Raw genomic sequence first — 25,001 nt, 5'->3', positions numbered from 1 at the left:
CTATACTGTCCAGCTGCAGTGTGTCGAGATGGAAAATTACTGCCCACCTGACAACAAAGAAAACATCCCTTTATTTCATGTTTGAAACACACAGCAAAAATGGACTTTCTCCCATTGTAAATCACTATACTGCCTGCCATCATATACTGCAAGGCAAGCAGATGAAGCCCATTGCAAATAAGAGAGGCTTTTATTATTCTCTCACCATCTATACTATAACATCTCTGATCATCTCTCACTATATCTACAATACAACAACCCTGATCATCTCTCACTATATCTAGAACAAGACATCCCTGATCCTCTCTCACTATATCTAGAACAAGACATCCCTGATCATCTCTCACTATATCTAGAACAAGACATCCCTGATCATCTCTCACCATATCTAGAACAAGACATCCCTGATCATCTCTCACTATATCTAGAACAAGACATCCCTGATCATCTCTCACCATATCTAGAACAAGACATCCCTGTTCATCTTTCACCATATCTAGAACATCCCTGTTCATCTCTCACCATATCTAGAACATCCCTGATCATCTCTCACCATATCTAGAACATCCCTGTTCATCTCTCACCATATCTAGAACATCCCTGTTCATCTCTCACCATATCTAGAACATCTCTGATCATCTCTCACTATATCTACATCTCTGATCATCTCTCACTACATCTACATCTCTGATAATCTCTCACTATATCTACAATATAACATCTCTGATCATCTCTCACTATATCTACAATACAACAACACCCCTGATAATCTCTCACTATATCTACAATATAACATCTCTGATCATCTCTCACTATATCTATCTACAACATCTCTCACTATATCTACAATATAACACCCCTGATCATCTCTCACTATATCTACAATATAACAACATCATTGATCATCTCTCACTATATCTACAATATAACACCCCTGATCATCTCTCACTATATCTACAATATAACATCACTGATCATCTCTCACTATATCTACAATACAACACCCCTGATCATCTCTCACTACATCTACAATATAACATCTCTGATCATCTCTCACTATATCTACAATACAACAACACCCCTGATCATCTCTCACTATATCTACAATACAACACCCCTGATCATCTCTCACTACATCTACAATATAACAACTCTGATCATCTCTCACTACATCTACAATATAACACCCCTGATCATCTCTCACTATATCTACAATATAACAACACCCCTGATGATCTCTCACTACATCTACAATATAACAACACCCCTGATCATCTCTCACTACATCTTCAATATAACATCTCTGATCATCTCTCACTATATCTACAATATAACGTCACTGATGATCTCTCACTATATCTACAATATAACATCTCTGATCATCTCTCACTATATCTACAATATAACATCTCTGATCATCTCTCACTATATCTACAATACAACAACACCCTGATCATCTCTCACTATATCTACAATACAACAACACCCCTTGATCATCTCTCACTATATCTACAATACAACACCCCTGATCATCTCTCACTATATCTACAATATAACACCCCTGATCATCTCTCACTATATCTACAATATAACATCACTGATCATCTCTCACTGTATCTACAATACCAAAGATACTACACACGTTCCAAATCCCACAGAATCCTGACTTCCTACTAAAGCCTGTGGGACAAACACTCTTCTTCTCTGTTTAAGGGGGAACTGGTAGAATCCGTTTTTGTCCACGGTGCTGGAAGACAAGGCACTGGGTGTGCAGGCAGGGCCACACAAGCTCAGTTTGACTTTCCACGATGGCTAAGGCAGACCGGTCGCTGGTCTCTTGAAGCCTCTGGTAACTGGTAATGTATGTGCATATTAAAACAGCTTTGTAGTGCTGTTAGCAATGCCAGGGTCGTGTGTTCAATTCCCACTGGGGTCACATATTAATATATGCACTCAACTGTAAGTCACTTTGGATAAAAGCATCTGCTGAATGGCATGTATAATGTCATGTATAATGTCATGTATAATGGCATGTATAATGGCATGTATAATGGCATGTATAATGGCATGTATATGTTAGTGCAGCCAGCAGTGTCCTTCAGCAGAGTGCAGTACACCAGACTACACAGTCATGTTACATTACAGGACCTAAGCACACGCTAATTATAGTGAAGCACACACACATTCCAGCATGTGTATCTGATGGATGACGACAACGTGACTTCAAGGAGCCAAATGCATTCAGGGCGCCTCCGTGACCTCTATGACCGACGCCTGCCAATTGCTTTACATCCATGACCTTGTTGGTGTCGCGTGACCCCCAACTGTATTACTGGGTTCTACTGAGCTGAACTGACAAGGTTGAGTGTGTATCAGCTAAGAATGGATGGCAGAGTCCCAGCCAAGCGGCTGGGCTTGGTGGAGATTATTGATAGCTCCAGTGGAGTAGGAAGAGAAAATGAAATGGCCCTCTTGATTCATTCATTCAGGGACTTATTGTAACACTACTGTTTATAATGAGAACATGTGATATAGATTGAATCCATATGTCCAAAGAAAATGACTGGAAATACAATTTGAATACTTCTCACTTGGGGCTTGGGTTGAGGTTAACCAAGAGCAGCTGTCTATGAAGAAGACCAAATAGAAACCTACCACTGTTCCTTCCTGCTTCCTCCTTTAGTGAGGAGTCCCTCCCTGGACAAATAGAAGCCTAGGAGGCAGCGCCCTCCCACAGCAGCAGCCAGCGCCCCAACACACACACAGAGAGAGAGAGAGACTAGAGAGAGAGAGAGAGAAACAGACGAGAGAGAGAGAGAGACAGACGAGAGAGCGAGAGAAACAGACGAGAGAGCGAGAGAAACAGACGAGAGAGAGAGAGAAACAGACGAGAGAGAGAGAGAGAGAGAGCGAGAGAGACTAGAGAGAGGCAGACTAGAGCGCGAGAGAAACAGACGAGAGAGAGAGAGAGACAGACGAGAGAGCGAGAGAGACAGACGAGAGAGCGAGAGGGACTAGAGCGAGAGGGACTAGAGCGAGAGGGACTAGAGCGAGAGGGACTAGAGAGCGAGAGGGACTAGAGAGCGAGAGAGACTAGAGAGAGGCAGACTAGAGAGCGAGAGAGACAGACGAGAGAGAGAGAGAGACAGACGAGAGAGCGAGAGGGACTAGAGCGAGAGGGACTAGAGCGAGAGGGACTAGAGGGAGAGGGACTAGAGGGAGAGGGACTAGAGCGAGAGGGACTAGAGCGAGAGGGACTAGAGGGAGAGGGACTAGAGGGAGAGGGACTAGAGAGCGAGAGAGACTAGAGAGAGGCAGACTAGAGAGCGAGAGAGACAGACGAGAGAGAGAGAGAGACAGACGAGAGGGACTAGAGCGAGAGGGACTAGAGGGAGGGACTAGAGGGAGAGGGACTAGAGAGAGAGACTAGAGGGAGAGGGACTAGAGGGAGAGGGGACTAGAGGGAGGGACTAGAGGGAGAGAGACTAGAGGGAGAGAGACTAGAGGGAGAGACTAGAGGGAGAGGGACTAGAGGGGAGGGACTAGAGGGAGGGACTAGAGGGAGGGACTAGAGGGAGGGACTAGAGGGAGGGACTAGAGGAGGGACTAGAGGGAGGGACTAGAGGGAGAGGGACTAGAGAGAGAGACTAGAGGGAGAGGGACTAGAGGGAGAGGGACTAGAGGGAGGGACTAGAGGGAGAGGGAGAGACTAGAGGGAGAGGGACTAGAGGGAGAGGGACTAGAGGGAGGGACTAGAGGGAGAGGGAGAGACTAGAGGGAGAGGGACTAGAGAGCGAGAGAGAGACTAGAGGGAGAGGGACTAGAGGGAGAGGGAGAGACTAGAGGGAGAGGGACTAGAGAGCGAGAGAGGGACTAGAGGGAGAGGGACTAGAGGGAGAGGGACTAGAGGGAGGGACTAGAGGGAGGGACTAGAGGGAGAGGGACTAGAGGGAGAGGGACTAGAGGGAGAGGGACTAGAGGGAGAGGGACTAGAGGGAGAGGGACTAGAGCGAGAGGGACTAGAGGGAGAGGGACTAGAGGGAGAGGGACTAGAGGGAGAGGGACTAGAGGGAGAGGGAGAGACTAGAGGGAGGGACTAGAGGGAGAGGGAGAGACTAGAGGGAGAGGGACTAGAGAGCGAGAGAGAGACTAGAGGGAGAGGGACTAGAGGGAGAGGGACTAGAGGGAGGGACTAGAGGGAGGGACTAGAGGGAGAGGGACTAGAGGGAGAGGGACTAGAGGGAGGGACTAGAGGGAGGGACTAGAGCGAGAGGGACTAGAGCGAGAGGGACTAGAGCGAGAGGGACTAGAGCGAGAGGGACTAGAGGGAGAGGGACTAGAGGGAGAGGGACTAGAGGGAGAGGGACTAGAGGGAGAGGGAGGACTAGAGGGAGAGGGAGAGACTAGAGGGAGAGGGGAGACTAGAGGGAGAGGGACTAGAGAGCGAGAGAGAGACTAGAGGGCGAGAGAGAGACTAGAGGGCGAGAGAGGGACTAGAGGGAGAGGGACTAGAGGGAGAGGGACTAGAGGGAGAGGAACTAGAGGGAGGGACTAGAGGGAGGGACTAGAGGGAGAGGGACTAGAGAGCGAGAGGGACTAGAGGGAGAGGGACTAGAGGGAGAGGGACTAGAGAGCGAGAGAGAGACTAGAGGGAGAGGGACTAGAGGGAGAGGGACTAGAGAGCGAGAGAGAGGGAGAGGGACTAGAGGGAGAGGGACTAGAGGGAGAGGGACGAGAGGGAGAGGGACTAGAGGGAGAGGGACTAGAGGGAGAGGGACTAGAGAGCGAGAGAGAGACTAGAGGGCGAGAGAGAGACTAGAGGGCGAGAGAGGGACTAGAGGGAGAGGGACTAGAGGGAGAGGAACTAGAGGGAGAGGAACTAGAGGGAGGGACTAGAGGGAGGGACTAGAGGGAGAGGGACTAGAGAGCGAGAGAGACTAGAGGGAGAGGGACTAGAGGGAGAGGGACTAGAGAGCGAGAGAGAGACTAGAGGGAGAGGGACTAGAGGGAGAGGGACTAGAGAGCGAGAGAGAGGGAGAGGGACTAGAGGGAGAGAGACTAGAGGGAGGGACTAGAGGGAGGGACTAGAGGGAGGGACTAGAGGGAGAGGGACTAGAGGGAGGGACTAGAGGGAGGGACTAGAGGGAGAGGGACTAGAGGGAGAGGGACTAGAGGGAGAGGGACTAGAGGGAGAGGGACTAGAGGGAGAGGGACTAGAGGAGAGGGACTAGAGGGAGAGGGACTAGAGGGAGAGGGACTAGAGGGAGAGGGACTAGAGGGAGAGGGACTAGAGGGAGAGGGACTAGAGGGAGAGGGACTAGAGGGAGAGGGACTAGAGGGAGAGGGACTAGAGGGAGAGGGACTAGAGGGAGAGGGACTAGAGGGAGAGGGACTAGAGGGAGAGGGACTAGAGGGAGAGGGACTAGAGGGAGAGCGACTAGAGGGAGAGCGACTAGAGGGAGAGCGACTAGAGGGAGAGCGACTAGAGGGAGAGGGACTAGAGGGAGAGGGACTAGAGGGAGAGGGACTAGAGGGAGAGGGACTAGAGCGAGAGGGACTAGAGAGCGAGAGAGAGACTAGAGGGAGAGGGACTAGAGGGAGAGGGACTAGAGCGAGAGGGACTAGAGCGAGAGGGACTAGAGAGCGAGAGAGAGACTAGAGGGAGAGGGACTAGAGGGAGAGGGACTAGAGAGCGAGAGAGAGACTAGAGGGAGGGACTAGAGGGAGGGACTAGAGGGAGAGGGACTAGAGGGAGGGACTAGAGGGAGGGACTAGAGGGAGGGACTAGAGGGAGGGACTAGAGGGGAGGGACTAGAGGGAGGGACTAGAGGGAGGGACTAGAGGGAGAGGGAGACTAGAGGGAGAGGGAGAGACTAGAGGGAGAGACGAGAGAGCGATAGAGACAGACGAGAGAGCGAGAGAGACAGACGAGAGAGACTAGAGGGAGAGGGACTAGAGCGAGAGGGACTAGAGAGCGAGAGAGAGACTAGAGGGAGAGGGACTAGAGGGAGGGGGACTAGAGGGAGGGGGACTAGAGGGAGGGGGACTAGAGGGAGGGGGACTAGAGGGAGAGGGACTAGAGGGAGAGGGACTAGAGGGAGAGGGACTAGAGGGAGAGAGAGTGACTAGAGGGAGAGAGAGGGACTAGAGAGCGAGAGAGGGACTAGAGGGAGAGGGACTAGAGGGAGAGGGACTAGAGGGAGGGACTAGAGGGAGAGGGACTAGAGGGAGAGGGACTAGAGGGAGAGGGACTAGAGCGAGAGGGACTAGAGCGAGAGGGACTAGAGCGAGAGGGACTAGAGCGAGAGGGACTAGAGCGAGAGGGACTAGAGCGAGAGGGACTAGAGCGAGAGGGACTAGAGCGAGAGGGACTAGAGCGAGAGGGACTAGAGGGAGAGGGACTAGAGGGAGAGGGACTAGAGGGAGAGGACTAGAGCGAGAGGGACTAGAGCGAGAGGGACTAGAGGGAGAGGGACTAGAGGGAGAGGGACTAGAGGGAGAGGGACTAGAGGGAGAGGGACTAGAGGGAGGGACTAGAGGGAGAGGGACTAGAGGGAGGGACTAGAGAGAGGGACTAGAGGGAGAGGGACTAGAGGGAGAGGGACTAGAGGGAGAGGGACTAGAGGGAGAGGGACTAGAGGGAGAGGGACTAGAGAGCGAGAGAGAGACTAGAGGGAGAGGGACTAGAGGGAGAGGGACTAGAGAGCGAGAGAGAGACTAGAGGGAGAGGGACTAGAGGGAGAGGGACTAGAGGGAGAGGGACTAGAGAGCGAGAGAGAGACTAGAGGGAGAGGGACTAGAGGGAGGGACTAGAGGGAGGGACTAGAGGGAGGGACTAGAGGGAGGGACTAGAGGGAGGGACTAGAGGGAGGGACTAGAGGGAGAGGGACTAGAGGGAGAGGGACTAGAGGGAGGGACTAGAGGGAGAGGGACTAGAGGGAGAGGGACTAGAGGGAGAGAGAGAGCGAGACTAGAGGGAGAGAGAGAGCGAGACTAGAGGGAGAGAGAGAGAGACTAGAGGGAGGGAGAGGGAGAGACTAGAGGGAGGGAGGGAGAGAGAGACTAGAGGGAGGAGAGAGGGAGAGACTAGAGGGAGGGAGGGAGGGAGAGACTAGAGGGAGGGAGGGAGGGAGAGACTAGAGGGAGGGAGGGAGGGAGAGACTAGAGGGAGGGAGGGAGGGAGAGACTAGAGGGAGGGAGGGAGGGAGAGACTAGAGGGAGGGAGGGAGGGAGAGACTAGAGGGAGGGAGGGAGGGAGAGACTAGAGGGAGGGAGGGAGGGAGAGACTAGAGGGAGGGAGGGAGAGACTAGAGGGAGGGAGAGACTAGAGGGAGGGAGAGACTAGAGGGAGGGAGAGACTAGAGGGAGGGAGGGAGAGACTAGAGGGAGGGAGAGACTAGAGGGAGACACAAATGACCTGAGGGCCCAGCAGGAAATGCTTACATTCACCCAATGTAAGCATTTCGCAAGACTGTGCCTCAAAACCAAATGTTTTCCTGGCCCACCACTCCACCCTGGACTTGATCAGCCTTTATGACCAGGTCCACCTATACAAGGCAGCAATCCCAACTTTTACCAGAACCCTGAAGGACATCACCCTCAACCACAGACCCGGCACCTCACATAGGAGCAACAGATCAACGGATCCCCCACCCAGAAAAGCGAGACCCCCCACCCAGACCAGCGAGACCCCCTCCTGAAGGACCTGCAACGGACCCCCCACCCAGACCCCCACCCAGACCCCCTCCTGAAGGACCTGCAACGGACCCCCCACCCAGACACCCCTCCTGAAGGACCTGCAACGGACCCCCCACCCAGACACCCTCCCAGACCCCCTCCTGAAGGACCTGCAACGAGACAACCCACGCCAAGAGGACCTACACCCAGACCACAGCATCACCAGCCACACCACAGCATCACCAGCCACACCCAGACCACAGCATCACCAGCCACACCACAGCATCACCAGCCACACCCAGACCACAGCATCACCAGCCACACCAGCCACACCCAGACCACAGCATCACCAGCCACACCACAGCATCACCAGCCACACCACAGCATCACCAGCCACACCACAGCATCACCAGCCACACCCAGACCACAGCATCACCAGCCACACCCAGACCACAGCATCACCAGCCACACCGCAACCAGCTATGACCAACCCAAACAAACCCTGGCCACACCCTATATAGGCCCCCCCATATCAGACCTATGCCCCTTCTGCCCACCCCATGCCCCCCGCCCCTGCGGCAAAGACCTCAACATGACAGCAGGACATATGCCCAGGCCGTGAGCAGAGCAACAGGCCCAACCCCCATTACTACACATGGCCAAGCCCCATCCTGCAACCTAGAGGTATGTATCAGATGCTCAACATGCTCTGATCACACCTACTGTGATGGTCCGGGCCTGAACCACACAAAAACTACACTAGACACTATGGAACACAAAGCTTTTCCTATCTCATCTGGAATATACAAGGTCTGAAGTCATCTGCCTTTGACATAAAGAGCAGAAACCCAGACTTCAAATAAATCAGAAATACAGACATTGTCATCCTACAAGAAACATGGTATAGAGGAGACGGACCCACTAGTTGCCCTCTAGGTTACAGAGAGCTGGTAGTCCCATCCACCACACTACCAGGTGTGAAACAGGGAAGGGACTCAGGGGGTATGCTAATTTGGTATAGAGCAGACCTAACTCTCTCCATTAAATTAATCAAAACATGAACATGTTATATCTGGCTAGAAATAATGAGGAAATGATCTCAGAGAAGAATGTCCTCCTGTGTGCTACCTATATCCCCCCACTAGAATCCCCATACTTTAATGAAGACTGATTTCCCCCTCCAGGATGGAGAAGCTATCATTTCCAGGCCCCGGGACATGAACTAGTCTGTGGTGACCTAAATGCCAGAACTGGACATGAACCTGACCCCCTCAGGACACAGGGGGACGAATACCTGCCTGGAGGTGAGAGCATTCCCTCCTCCATATACCCCCCTAGGCACAACTATGACAACATAACCAACAAAAACGGGTCACAACTCCTGCAACTCTGTCGCACGCTGGGTTTGTACATAGTCAATGGTAGGCTGCGAGGGGACTCCTATGGTAGGTACACCTATACCTCATCTCTTGGCAGTAGTACTGTAGACTACTTTATCACCGACCTCAACCCAGAGTCTCTTAGAGCGTTCACAGTCAGTCCACTGATACCCCTATCAGACCACAGCAAAATCACAGTCTACTTCAACAGAGCAATACTCATTTATGAGGCATCAAAGCCAAAGGAACTGAATAATATTAAGAAATGCTATAGATGGAAGGAATGTAGTGTGGAAAGTTACCAGAAAACTATTAGGCTACAACAAATTAAATTCCTTCTAGACAACTTCCTGGACAAAATGTTTCACTGTAATAGTGAAGGCGTAAACTTGTCAGTAGAAAACCTTAACAGCATATTTGACCTCTCAGCATCCTTATCAAATATAAACATTTCAAGCCGACAACCTAAGAAAATTAACAATGACAAATGGTTTGATGATGAATGCAAAAATCGAAGAAAGAAATGGAGAAACCTATCCAACCAAAAGCATAGAGACCCAGAAAAGCTGAGTCTACGCCTTCACTATGGTGAATCACTAAAACAAAGAAACACACTACAGAAAAAGAAGGAACAGCATATCAGAAATCAGAAATCAGCTCAATGTAATTGAAGAATCCATAGAGTCTAACCACTTCTGGGAAAATTGGAAAACATTAAACAAACAACACGAAGAGTTATCGATCCAAAACAGAGATGTATGGATAAACCACTTCTCCAATCTTTTTGGCTCTACAAATCTTAGAATAATCTATTAAAGACCATCAGAACCCACTGGATTCTCCAATTACATTGAATGAACTACAGGACAAAATACAAACCCCACAATACAAAAAGACCTGTGGTGTTGATGGTATCCTAAATGAAATTATAAAATATACAGACCACAAATTCAAATTGGCTATACTTAAACATCATCCTCAGCTCTGGCATCTTCCCCAATATTTGGAACCAAGGACTGATCACCCCAATCCACGAAAGTGGAGACAAATTTGACCCCAATAACTACCGTGGGATATGCGTCAACAGCAACCTTGGGAAAATCCTCTGCATTATCATTAACAGCAGACTCGTACATTTCCTCAGTGAAAACAATGTACTGAGCAAATGTCAAATTGGCTTTTTACCAAATTACTGTACGAAAGACCACGTATTCACCCTGCACACCCTAATTGACAAACAAACAAACCAAAACAAAGGCAAAGTCTCCTCATGCTTTGTTAATTTCCAAAAAGCCTTCAGACTCATTTTGGGATGAGGGTCTGCTATACAAATTGATGGAAAGTGGTGTTGGGAGAAACACATAACCTTATAAAATCCATGTACAAAAACAAGTGAACGGTTAAAATTGGCCAAAGAAAACACATTTCTTCCCACAGGGCCGTGGGGTGAGACAGGGATGCAGCTGAAGCCCAACCCTCTTCAACATATATATAAACGAATTGGCGAGGGCTCTAGTACAGTCTGCAGCACCCGGCCTCACCAGACTAGAATCTGAAGTCAAATGTCTACTGTTTGCTGATGCTTCTGTCACCAACCAAGGAGGGCCTACAGCAGCACCTAGATCTTCTGCACAGATTCTGTCAGACCTGGGCCCTGACAGTAAATCTCAGTAAGACCAAAATAGTGTTCCAAAAAAGGTCCAGTTGCCAGGACCACAAATACAAATTCCATCTAGACACCGATTCCCTAGAGCACACAACAACTATACATACCTCGGCCTAAACATCAGCGCCACAGGTAACTTCCACAAAGCTGTGAACGGTCTGAGAGACAAGGCAAGAAGGGCCTTCTATGCCATCAAAAGGAACATACAATTTGACATACCAATTAGGATCTGGCTAAAAATACTTGAATCAGATATAGAACCCATTGCCCTTCGTGGTTGTGAGGTCTGGGGTCCACTCACCAACCAAGAACTCACAAAAATGGGATAAACACCAAATTGAGACTCCGCATGCAGAATTCTACAAAAATATCCTCTGTGTACAATGTAAAACACTAAATAATGAATGCAGAGCAGAATTAGGCCAATACCCACTAATTATAAAAATCCAGAAGAGCCATTACATTCTACAACCACCTAAAAGGAAGCGATTCCCAAACCTTTCATAACAAAGCCATCACCTACAGAGAGATGAAAGTGGAGGAGAGTCCCCTAAGCAAGCTGTTCCTGGGGCTCTGTTCACAAACACAAACACACCCCACAGAGCCCCAGAGAACAGCAATTAGACCCAACCAAATAATGAGAAAACAAAAAGATAATTACTTGATACATAGGAAAAAATTAGCAAAAAAAACAGAGCAAACTAGAATGCTATTTGGCCCTAAACAGAGGAGTACACAGTGGCAGAATACTTGACCACTGTGACCGACCCAAAATGAAGGAAAGCTTTGACTATGTACAGACTCTGTGAGCATAGCCTTGCTATTGAGGAAGGCCGAGGTAGGCAGACCTGGCTTTCAAGAGAAGACAGGCTATGTACACACTGCCCACAAAATGAGGTGGAAACTGAGCTGCATTTCCTAACCTCCTGCCCAATGTATGACCATATTAGAAACACATATTTCCCTCAGATTACACAGATACACAAATAATTTGAAAACAAACCCAGTCTTGATAAACTCTCATATCTACTGGGTGAAATACCACAGTGTGACATCACAGCAGCAAGATTTGTGACCTGTTGCCACAAGAAAAGGTCAACCAGTGAAGAACAAACACCATTGTAAATACAACCCATATTTAAATGTTTCTTTGTCTTCCCTTTTGTACCTGAACTATTTGCACATAATTTGACATTTGAAATGTCTTTATTCTTTTGGAACTTTTGTGAGTGTGATGTTTACTGTTCATTTTTATTGTTCATTTCACTTTTGTTTATCATCTACTTCACTTGCTTTGGCAATGTTAACATATGTTTCCCATGCCAATAAAGCCCTTAAATTGAAATTGACTAGAGGGAGAGGGAGAGAGAACAAGACAGAGAGAGAGCGAGAGACTAGAGGGAGAGAAAGAGTACACAACACAAGGTTCAGACATCATTGCACTGTAAATGTCTAAATTGGATAAGACTGTTAGACTGGTAAATAAGGTAATAAAGTTTGTGGGCTGAGAGTTAAGGAGAAAACATATCTTTCATCTACATACTTGATGAAAGCTGGAGGCATGTCTCTCTTCATTATGTGGTCTTCTGTGGTCTGGACAGTGTCTTTCCCCACCTAGAACACAACAGGAAATCAGGAAGGGTACATTAACTCAAACACCCTGTAGCGCCAGGTTCCTGGACATAAACATATCCTATTCAGACTAAGTCATCACTATATATATATATATATATATACTAATGGAGATTCTCCATTGAGCATTTTGGGTCTGAGAAACCTGCACATGAAATATGTAATGTAAATGTGTTTAACCTTTGTTCTTTAATAATCTACACATTGTTCAATCATTGTAATTGTTTTATTTAACATTTAAAGGATGATATAAACCATTGTCTCAACACACAGGTCACTGGAGGGCAACACACACACACAATGTGTAAAAGAGCTGATCTCTCACACACTCACAGCTACCATGACTCATATCCTCCAGTGTGACCTCAGCGATCAGACATCCTTCACAACATGAAGCCATGAGAAAACAAACCCATCCAGAGGTTTCACTCATATCAACAGAAATGTCAATGACACAGCAACAGCTGTAGATCACTGGAGATTAGTGAAGCACACAGCTTCTAGACTTTCCTATTGGTGATGTTTATCATGTGAAACCCAGCGAGGGAACACATCCAGGTCTGTCTCTGTGTGTCTGTCTCTGTGTGTTACGCCCTCCCTGGGCCAACAGACATTCCAGCTCTGAGACTGAGGCTAGTTAATGTCTGATTCATATGGAGCTTGTTGGCTGACTGATCACTGACCCAACCCCTGTTATACACCTCTTCACACTTATACACACACACACACACACACACACACACAGACCTCTGCACACACACCCACTGGGGACACACACAGCCCGTTCTTCACAGCTCTTCACCCACACGATTATATTTAACTAGTGTGAACATGCCCACAAGTACACAAGCACACGACTCCAACTTGATCAGCTTCTTCTGCTGTGTAGAAAATAAAAGGATTTACAATTATATTTTTTAAGGCATTCTGGGTACTTTTTAAGAGTACAAAATATTTAAAAGATAGACAACCTTTCAAAAATATATCATTACAGTTCCGTTTCCCCCCCCCCCCCCATAAAGCCACCTCACCACTAATGCCAGCCAGCCTATAGGAGGGCTATGACTAAGAATTCCTGAAGCTAGTTATTAGGAATGTTCCATTAGTGGGGAGGTTAAAGTTCAAGGATAACCAACTGTTCAAGCAGCTCATTACAGTGAGTAACACAGTCCTCCATTCCAGAAGGCTGACGTCATGGAGTCAGAGTGGGGCGGAGCCAGAACCATATCCCCTGACCCCATTACTGTCTTCTCATTGGTCCACTGTGAAAGTGGGAGTAGAGCGTCCACCTACACCGTTCATAAATTCAACACAAAAGGTGGAAGTAGAACTAAAAGTGGAGTGAGGCTGAAAGACTGGGCCACAACCAGGGCATGAAGTTGCAAAAAACAAACTTCCTAACCCTGTGAGTTATTGGGAATGTGGAGTGTACTGTCCAGGTGTCAGCTCATGGACGACTCTAAACTGTAATGGCACAGCCAATCCAGAAAGATGTCATACTACAAAAGCACACGTTACCTCCCGCATTTCGGTATGGGAGTTAGTGAGCGTTTGTAAATTAAACAAAAAAGGTTGATGCCAGGCTAAAAGTGGAGCAACTGCCAGCTCTCTCAGAGTGAGGTGGGAACTAACATGTGTCAACCTGGCATTCCTGCTTTGAGAGGCTCTGAACAAAAGCCATAATTAACTGCCCAGCGTTCCAGGGTAGTTAGAGAGCTGTTCAACTAAAGGTTAGGGGAGCAGGAGAGAGTTATTTTTAGATGTCGGGCACAATCAACTGAGTGGACTTCAACTAAAGGGCCAGAAAGAGGGGAAACTGGGCATCTACCACCCCACTACCAGTTAGAGGAGGAAACTACCACCCCACTACCAGTTAGAGGGGGAAACTACCACCCCACTACCAGTTAGAGGAGGAAACTACCACCCCACTACCAGTTAGAGGAGGAAACTACCAGCCCACTACCAGTTAGAGGAGGAAACTACCACCCCACTACCAGTTAGAGGGGGAAACTACCACCCCACTACCAGTTAGAGGGGGAAACCACCACCCCACTACCAGTTAGAGGGGGAAACCACCACCCCACTACCAGTTAGAGGAGGAAACTACCACCCCACTACCAGTTAGAGGGGGAAACTACCACCCCACTACCAGTTAGAGGGGGAAACTACCACCCCACTACCAGTTAGAGGGGGAAACTACCACCCCACTACCAGTTAGAGGGGAAACGGGGAATCTACCAGTTACAAGTTTCCCCCCTGTTTTTTCCCACCCCACTTTTGAAAATCACCAACTAGAGAATTATTTTTGGGGACAATTGAGACATGGATTGAGTATGTGTCATTCAGAGGGTGAACGGGCAAGACTAAATATTTAAGTGCCTTTGAACGGGGTATGGTAGATTGTGCCAGACGTACCCGTTTGTGTCAAGAACTGCAACGCCGCTGGGTTTTCATGCTCAACAGTTTCCCACATATATCAAGAATAGTCCACCACCCAAAGGACATCCAGCCAACTTGACAACTGTGGGAAGCATTGGGGTCAATATGGACCAGCATCCCTGTGGAACGCTTTCAACACATTGTAGAGTCCATGGCCCGACGAATTGAGACTTTTCTGAGGGTAAAAGACAGGAGTGCAACTCAATAGTAGGAAGGTGTTCTTAATGTTTTGTCCACTCAGTGTATATAGCACAGCTCTGGATTTCACTCTGTCTCAAATGATTTAGACCAGTGGTTCCCAAACTTTTTATAGTCCCGTACTCCTTCAAACATTTAACCTCCAGCTGTGTATCCCTCTAGCACCGGGGTCAGCGCACTCTCAAATGTTGTTATTTACCCTCATTGTAAGCCTGTCACACACACACACACACAATACATTTATTAAACATTAGAATGAGTGTGAGTTGTCATAACCCGGCTCGTGGGAAGTGACAAAGAGCTCTTATTGGACCAGGGCACAAATAATAATATAATAATAATAAATCATTTTGCCCTTTATTTAGCCATCTTACATATAAAACCTTATTTGTTCATCGAAAATTGTGAATAACTCACCACAGGTTAATGAGAAGGGTGTGCTTGAAAGGATGCACATAACTCTGCAATGTTGGGTTGTATTGGAGAGTCTCCGTCTTAAATTATTTTCCACACAGTCTGTGCCTGTATTTTGTTTTCATGCTAGTGAGGGCCGAGAATCCACTCTCACATAGGTACGTGGTTGCAAAGGGCATCAGTGTCTTAACAGCGCGATTTGCCTGGGCGGATACTCCGAGCGCAGCCCAATCCAGAAATCTGGCAGTGGCTTCTGATTGAATTAAATTATCACAGAACCCGTGTGTTGCAATTTCAATGAGACTCTCTTGTTCAGATATAGGTAAGTGGACTGGAGGCAGGGCATGAAAGGGATAACGAATCCAGTTGTTTGTGTCATTCGTTTCAGGAAAGTACCTGTGTAATTGCAGACCTACTCACTCAGGTGCTTCGCTGTATCACATTTGACATTGTCTGTAAGCTTGCGTTAGTTTGCACACAAAAAAAATCATACAATGATGGAAAGACCTGTGTGTTGTCCTTGTTAATGCAGACAGAGAAGAGCTCACACTTCTTAATCATAGTCTCAATTTTGTCCTGCACATTGAATATAGTTGTGGAGAGTCCCTGTAACACTAGATTCAGATTATTCAGGTGAGAAAAAACATCCCCCAGATAGGCCAGTTGTGTGAGAAACTCATCATCATGCAAGTGGTCAGACAAGTGAAAATGATGGTCAGTAAAGACAACTTTAAGCTTGTCTCTCAATTCAAAGAAACGTGTCAATAGTTTGCCCCTTGATAACCCGCGCACTTCTGTATGTTGTAAAAGCATTGCATGGCCGCTGCCCATATCATTGCATGGTGCAGAAAATACAGGAGAGTTCAGGGGCCTTGCTTTAACAAAGTTAACCATTTTTCCTGTAGTGTCCAAAATGTCTTTCAAGCTGTCAGGTATTCCCCTGGCAGCAGAGCCTCTCGGTGGATGCTGCAGTGGACCCAAGTGGCGTCGAGAGCAACTGCTTGCACGCGCGTTACCACTCCACTGTGTCTCCCTGTCATGGCTTTTGCGCCATCAGTACAGATACTTTGACTCAAGTATGACAATTGGGAACTTTATCTTCCACTGAATATTTGCTATAAAAAATGGCCATATCATGCAGCCCTACCTGGCCCTATATGGTTGTTGTAATGACTGACCTGTTGAGGAAATGAGCTCAGTGTATTTTGCTAATCTCTCATATCCAATCACTGTTTTCTTAAGACATTTCCTTACAGTGATATCCTGTTCAGGGTGAGGGCAAGTTCAGACAAGAAGACTTCTATGTACACAGTATAGACTTCTGAAAGAATAGGAAGGGGATTGTTGCCTAAATACACCAAAGACTTAGGAAATACACAGTAGCTGAAAAGAGGTCTTTGAAAACAAAAAGTACGTTGTTCTCTCTGAGAATGGTGTTCACTTTCAGGCACAGTAGGGGGTTTTGCACTAAGAAAAAATGGCTTCTTAGTAATAATAAGATCCACTTTATCCTAATTTCCCCTTTCCCACCTCCCTCTCCTCATGTGTTCTGTAGACCAACAACAGCCCTGATCCCAACAACTCTATAAAAATAGAATGTATTTGCACTCATTCCAGCTCAAGGGCGTGGCAGCTGTATTCTGATCTCCAACCCCAACCAGAAACTGACTGATTAGGCAACACACAGGCATGCAGGGCCGAAGCAGGTCGATTTTTTTTTTTTTATAGAACTTTACTAAAACGACAAGAGCACAGGTGGATAGGTAATTCTTTATTTCAAAAAGAGATTATTCTGTCTGCGCACTGAAAAAAATGTTATATTCGGACTAGGTAATTCTTAATGTCGACTTGTTTATCCATTCGCATGCTCAGACTGTCATTGTGGCAGGATGCTGTCACATACCACACAGCCTGATGTCAAGCTGCCCTCCAGCCAGCCAAGGTCTGGGGTAGAAAAGTTGACACTCCTATTTCCAGCTGCCAACAGAACAGCACAGACCAGTGCAGCGTTGTGAAGGAGCTAGATAAAGTGGCCCGGACCAGCAGAACAGACAAGGCATTGTTCACATGCACCCAGGGACTCTCAAAGCCTGGAGGACTGGGGCACAGAGAAAGACAGCCTGGCTTTCAGATGTGGAGCTAGTTCTTTCAGATGTGGAGCTAGTTCTTTCAGATGTGGAGCTAGTTCTTTCAGATGTGGAGCTAGTTCTTTCAGATGTGGAGCTAGTTCTTTCAGATGTGGAGCTAGTTCTTTCAGATGTGGAGCTAGTTCTTTCAGATGTGGAGCTAGTTCTTTCAGATGTGGAGCTATGGAGAGTTAGATGTGGAGCTAGTTCTTTCAGATGTGGAGCTAGTTCTTTCAGATGTGGAGCTAGTTCTTTCAGATGTGGAGCTAGTTCTTTCAGATGTGGAGCTAGTTCTTTCTATGGTTACATTCTATTGGACCTAAGTGTCCTCACCGCCATCTAACAACCGTCTGCTCTGAACGTGTTATGGAACGGAAGCATGTGCCCATAACTGTAATAGAAGTGTGTAGTATCCAAATGTGTTCCTGTTCACAGGCAGCATAGCACGCGTGAAGCTAAGAGATATTTAGCATTGCAATGACTTTTGATAAAATTGTCGTGGAAATTCTACACATAGGACACTCGAAGTCAATCTTAAATTAATCATTATTTATTAATAGCGCACTGGAGAGGTTCCAACAAACTTGATGCACCGTAGTCAACATCTGTCAGAAGCTCTACAGAGACAGTCCCGTTAGTTCTCTTAAATATAGCAGACAAGTTATATTTGCATGATTTAGCTTATTCATAATTAATTCATCATTAACATTTGCTTCATTCATGTTACATACCAATACTGGTTTATGCACGTGACAGACCAATACCTCACAAGGCTTCTTCTCTCTAAGCGGAGACCTTGAAACAGATATATTTCGTTCTCAAAACAAGGGTCTGGGCGTACTGCCAAATTGCAGATACTGATAGTGAGGATTATTTCAGTCACATGCATGAAATTGGTTATTAGAAGAGCACAAACATAACATTTTCCATCACAAAATCTTGTCAGATCTTACCAAATCTGCAGACCTCTCCAGAGAACGCATAGAAGACATAGTTATGGCTAACCCCTCCAACACGGCCTCACTGTGTAGTTGTGTTAAGAGGTGGTAAAACAGGACTAGGTCAGGTGGTATCAAATGGCAGAGGAGGAGTAATGATGGTCAGTTAGCTAGCTGAGTATACATAGATTAGGGGTGTGAAAGCTAAGAAAAATCCCAAACCGAAAAGCAATGTTTTTTTACCCCACTAAAATGGATTTGCTGTGCTATAGCCTAACTAGATAGGCTATAAAGGCCTGGAGAAATCAGTGTAATTTAAATAAAACCAGAGAGGAAGAGGTAAATTAGCGAGGCATGCAAGACTGATTACCAAGACATATGCGCACCACATTTTTTTCTGCCTGCCCCCTCCTCTCTCTCCATCCCTCCCTCATGCTGGCTCTCCTGGGGGCATATGCATTACGTCGATTCTGTTGCAAAACGTCTCTTAAAACGGAAGGAAATGGGGAGGGACCTACCTGAATTTGCTCAGTCTTGAGAGTAATCTTGACACAGCTTAGAGCGTCACCATTCACCACAACTAAATGTGCCAAATGGCACCCTCTTCCCTACATAGTACACTACTTTAGACCATATTCTCTACATAGTACACTACTTTTGGCCAGCGTCTTATGGGCCCTGATCAAAAGTAGTGCACTATATAGGGAATAGGGTGCCATTTGAGACGTGCGTACACCACATAACTGAGGTGACTCGATGGAACACAAATATTCGGGTGGTTTCCTGACATCTGACTACACACCATTTCTCCTGGCTGTTGTGGTCTAGGGTCATCAGATGTATCACCGCTGAGGACCGAGGGAGAGAGGGAGTGCTCATCACCACCCAGCAGAGTTTTAGTTAAGTTAGTACACTGGACGGAGGGACCGAGACTAACGAACAGCTGCTGGAGCATTGGACTGCTGCTGCTGCTGGGGATTCAGATCCATAGCCATTATCCTTCCATTATCCTTCCTGACTTGGCTAACTGCACGTTCTCGCTCACTGCACCCCACCCACCCACCAACCTCTTTCACCCCCTCCTTTCCTCTCTCTCTCCTCCCTCCCTCCTATCCCTGCCCCCCCCCCCTCCTTGGACAAATGACAGGAAACTGGAGAAGCAGATAACAGGACGCAGTTTATTTTGGAAGGCCTTAAAACCACTTGACTTGGACATATTTATTCCCCCATAATCACACATTACAGAAGTAGGTTTGAAATAATTGATGTAGTAAGAAAAGAAAATAATTTATTGAGACCAGTTAGACTTGATATTGATGCAATTTTCCATACTGAAAAATAGTGAAGTGAGGAGGCACTTGATTCTGACTCCATCCATGTGTTAAACTGAGGTTTCTTGTGAAATTACAATATTGTCAACTGTCGTCAACAAACAACTTGACCATGAACTTCCCCTTGTGTGGTTCTTTTCTCATTTATTTAACTAGGCAGTTAAGAACACATTCTTACTTTACAATGACGGCCTGCCCCCTTGGCCAAACCCTCCCCTAACCCAGATGACGCTGGGCAAATTGTGCGCCGCCCCTATGAGACTCCCGATCACGGCCGGTTGTAATACAGCCCGGGATCGAACCAGGGTCTGTAGTGACGCACCTAGCACTGAGATGCAGTGCCTTAGACCGCTGCGCCACTCGAAAGCCATTGTGTTCCATGTCTTTCATTATCACTCGACTTGAGTATTGGTTCCTAAACACATGATCTGCTAGCTGCTTACGTGTAGGCCTGAAATAAAGACGGAAAGAAAAGAGAGAAGCTGATCTGAGTAATAATATAGGCCTGTCTTGCAGGACTCCTAAAAAAAGAGACAAGAAGGAGCAGTGCATCCTTCCTTTTGCACAAGACTGAATGATATTGCAGTCTCCAAATATTCAGTTCCCAGTCTATGCCAAGGCACAATGTCTGCCGTTGACATGCTTTCTCCCCATTTTGAAGACCATAAAAATGAACTGCAGAAATGACAAAGTACAGTAGGCCTCATTTCATAAGCTCTCTTTTAGTCATCTCAGAACTATGCCTGCTGAATAGTATGCCTGACTGATTAACACTTGTTATAGTGGGAGCCAAGGCTAAGGGATGGATTCCGGCCATCAAGGTTGATTTCTTCTACACAAACATCAAGGCTGGTCCATTTTCATTCTAATTAGACTGGCATTGAATAGATGAACACAACCAGAGACATCAAACTGACACCGTAGAGATGATATATGGTCTGATTTACAGTCCGTCAGCTGAATAAACCATAGACACTAACGGCTGATAAAGTCTGTCCTCTGGCTGAGTTAATGCTGAGGAGAACATCTTGGCCCATGATGAAGACCGACCTTTTCATCTCCATGTATCTGGAATAATGGGATTTCCATCCTTTAAAACACTCACAAGATGAGTGATCATTAAAAGACTGAAGGCCTCAGCAGCAGTCAGACTGATTCACACACAGATCCAGGAGGTCTTCATTCAAACAGCTGAAAACACGTTCCCTGGCTATCCCAGCAAATCAACAACCTACAGCAGATATTGTAAACACAATTCAACAATAAAAGGAGGAATTCATGTAGCCTAATTCAATAATTGCCTGGTTTTGCAGTTTAGTAAGGATTGCATGGTGGGATGTGAATGGTAGATTTAACTGTAAACTCTGAGACGTTAGCCTAGCCATTAGCCAGGGGTCTACAAGTCTGTGCAATGTGTGGTTTTGTGGGTAGCCAAGACAATAAAGTGAATGGCTTTCTTTGGCACAGCCTCTCCCTGGGAATGTCTGAGGTAGAGTCATTGGTTTCATTGAGTGGCCTAGGCCACATGAGTTACAGCACCCTGTCTGAAAGAGGCTGAGACCCAGCCCTTGGTTTGGTTGCAGACCTGGGTTCAACTACTATTTCAAATCATTTCAAATATGTTATCTGTGCTTGATTGAGCTTGCCTGACTTAAAATGTCCCAACAGAGTAGACCAAAAACTATAAGCCCCGCCCATCTGGCACTCCAACCAGGCTAGAGCAAATGCTGAAAGTATTTGAAAGATATCAAATAGTATTTGAACCCAGGTCTGCTTCATTGGATGATTCTAGAAGAGACAGAACAGGCTTTACGATCTATACGCCTCCAACTCAGATACAACAAGAGGCCTTTTTTTTTTTAAACCACGAAGTGCACTGCAAACACACTCACACAACTCGATGCCGGAGCATTTCAATCACATCATAACAGTAACAGTGTTGATACTGTTTCTAGGGAAACAGGAAATGATTAGTGTGAGTTACGCCTTCATCGTCGTACCACAGTTGGAAATATGTGATCACTGTTCAGATTGCACAGCTGGGGAATTGATTTTCTCTGATTTCACCCCCCAAGGAGAAGGCTAACGTGAATATGATCACTCGCCTAGTCTGCCTGCTTGTACTAACCACAGAGAAGCCTGGTGCTGATCCCTAGAAGACATCTCCACAGAAACAAGCTTTGGATACTTACATTACATCCATGAAGGGACTGACCAAAACGGAAGTGTTGGTCTGAACTACTGAAACCAATTCAATAGTAGTAATAATAATAGCTCGTTACATAGCATTTCTCAGCACCTGCTAGAACATCTGCTAAACTGTGTACACGACCAATACACTTTAATAAAACTGTGTGAACATGCATTCCAGTGTCATTTCAGAGTTTATAGAGCATCAGAAGAGGAAATATTGCTGTGTAAGAAAGAGCCACATCATGTTTATGATTGCTTAGTAACTTTTAAAAACTAAAATGTCTGGTCCCTTCACAGTGCTTGTTAATAATAATGACTATCAGGAAGGCCATAGATCTCACTGCCTTTCTACAAGCAAACAGAGCTTTTATCACAACTCACTGAGGACAGGTGAACAGTGTAGCACAGGGTAAAGGCCAAGCAGAACCTCACGTTTTCAGCAGTTATTAAATGGAGATTCTGACAAGGACCAACAAAGTCACGAGAAAACAGATGCAGAGAAGTTAGACTATACTTTTGTCTGTTGTATTGATATGGTCTCATATATATATATATATATATATGGTGGAAGATTTACAATAAATGACTCCCAGTAAAAGAATAGAATGGTTACAGAAGTAACTCTGGCTTGTTTAGCCCATGGGCCTACACTAGATGAAAAGCCAGCTAGGCCACCCAGACAGGCCAGCCAGCCCAGACAGTCCAACTAGCCCAGACAGTCCAACTAGCCCAGACAGTCCAACTAGCCCAGACAGTGCAGCCAGCCAGACAGTCCAGCCAGCCAGCCCAGACAGTCCAACTAGCCAGGCCAGGGCCAACAAGTAAACAACAATGCTGCTACAATGAGAATACATTAGCTGTGAGGAGAGGATCAGAAAATCCAGTTCAATTGTCCAAATCTATCCTCCAGACAGCTGCCAGGGACTCCTAGCTGTTTCTGGTTGTGTAGAACTCTACTATAACAGCTTGTATTGAATAGTGACGTGGCAGTGTCCCTGCATGGCCTGGAACATCAACATCTTGTATTGAATAGTGACGTGGCAGTGTCCCTGCATGGCCTGGAACATCAACATCTTGTATTGAATAGTGAAGTGGCAGTGTCCCTGCATGGCCTGGAACATCAACATCTTGTATTGAATAGTGAAGTGGCAGTGTCCCTGCGTGGCCTGGAACATCAACATCTTGTATTGAATAGTGAAGTGGCAGTGTCCCTGCATGGCCTGGAACATCAACATCTTGTATTGAATAGTGAAGTGGCAGTGTCCCTGCATGGCCTGGAACATCAACATCTTGTATTGAATAGTGAAGTGGCAGTGTCCCTGCATGGCCTGGAACATGAACATCTTGTATTGAATAGTGAAGTGGCAGTGTCCCTGCATGGCCTGGAACATCAACATCTTGTATTGAATAGTGACGTGGCAGTGTCCCTGCATGGCCTGGAACATCAACATCTTGTATTGAATAGTGAAGTGGCAGTGTCCCTGCATGGCCTGGAACATCAACATCTTGTATTGAATAGTGACGTGGCAGTGTCCCTGCATGGCCTGGAACATCAACATCTTGTATTGAATAGTGAAGTGGCAGTGTCCCTGCATGGCCTGGAACATCAACATCTTGTATTGAATAGTGAAGTGGCAGTGTCCCTGCATGGCCTGGAACATCAACATCTTGTATTGAATAGTGAAGTGGCAGTGTCCCTGCATGGCCTGGAACATCAACATCTTGTATTGAATAGTGAAGTGGCAGTGTCCCTGCATGGCCTGGAACATGAACATCTTGTATTGAATAGTGAAGTGGCAGTGTCCCTGCATGGCCTGGAACATCAACATCTTGTATTGAATAGTGAAGTGGCAGTGTCCCTGCATGGCCTGGAACATTATTCTTATCGCAGGCCTGAGCTGCTACGCTGTTTGGAAGATTTTTTTTATTTTAAAGTCATTTCCCTTTTTTGTAAACCACAAGTTCTGCAAAGGCACCGATAAAGAACTTTTTTCGCTTCTTCACTTAGGAAATAATCACCTCAGCTATAATCTTAGTAAATTAGAAAAAGGAAATGACAATGGTAAATTTGTTCATTGGTACTTTTCCAGTGTAGTATGGTTACGTCACGTTTAGACTGTAGACAAAAACACTAATAATACATAAAATTGATATTAGGGAAGAAATTGCTTTTGGATTCTGTACTAGTCTGCCATTTTTACAACTCCATGCCCAGACTGTAGGCCTAGGTTGCTGGTTGCCATGGGGTTCAGTCAGACATCTCCTTTATGAAGAGGTTTTGTGGAGTACCACTTTGATTACCACTGTGGTTTTCACTACTTTTGATTCTATTTACACTACTCTAACTAACCAGGCCACCTTTCAGACGACTCCAGATGGGGTTTAGTTCATTCAAGTAAAAACTGTTCGGGGAAAAAAACTGTCATAATGAACACTTCATTTATACTAAATGATAAAGAGAATGTCGTTTCTGTACCCGACCGCAGGGCCTACTACCCGACCGCAGGGCCTACTACCCGACCGCAGGGCTAGGTTGCTGGCTGCCATGGAGTTGTCAGTCATCTCCTTTATGTAGAGGAGCACCACATACATACAGAGAGACAGATTTTTTTTTTTAACTAGGCAAGTCAAATTCTTATTTACAATGACGGCCTAGGAACAGTGGGTTAACTGCCTTGCTCAGGGGAACAGTGGGTTAACTGCCTTGCTCAGGGGAACAGTGGGTTAACTGCCTTGCTCAGGGGAACAGTGGGTTAACTGCCTTGTTCAGGGGAACAGTGGGTTAACTGCCTTGTTCAGGGGAACAGTGGGTTAACTGCCTTGTTCAGGGGAACAGTGGGTTAACTGCCTTGTTCAGGGGAACAGTGGGTTAACTGCCTTGCTCAGGGGAACAGTGGGTTAACTGCCTTGTTCAGGGGAACAGTGGGTTAACTGCCTTGTTCAGGGGAACAGTGGGTTAACTGCCTTGTTCAGGGGAACAGTGGGTTAACTGCCTTGTTCAGGGGAAC

The 25,001-nt window shown here is 46.5% G+C and overlaps 1 protein-coding gene across 2 annotated transcripts in view; it reads right to left on the bottom strand.

The window, feature by feature from the left end:
- The window catches only part of LOC106589883 (vinculin), a 63,698-nt gene that overhangs the window by 35,977 nt on the left and 2,720 nt on the right, over positions 1 to 25,001 (bottom strand). For both annotated transcript variants that reach the window (XM_014180294.2, XM_014180295.2), the window contains exon 2: positions 12,266 to 12,336. In XM_014180294.2, coding sequence (XP_014035769.1) covers positions 12,266 to 12,336 — 71 coding nt within the window. The remainder of the gene's footprint in view (positions 1 to 12,265; positions 12,337 to 25,001) is intronic.

The sequence above is a fragment of the Salmo salar genome, chromosome ssa28, assembly GCF_905237065.1.
Source record: "Salmo salar chromosome ssa28, Ssal_v3.1, whole genome shotgun sequence".
Lineage (NCBI taxonomy): Eukaryota > Metazoa > Chordata > Actinopteri > Salmoniformes > Salmonidae > Salmo > Salmo salar.
This window is presented reverse-complemented; position numbering and strand designations above follow the sequence as displayed.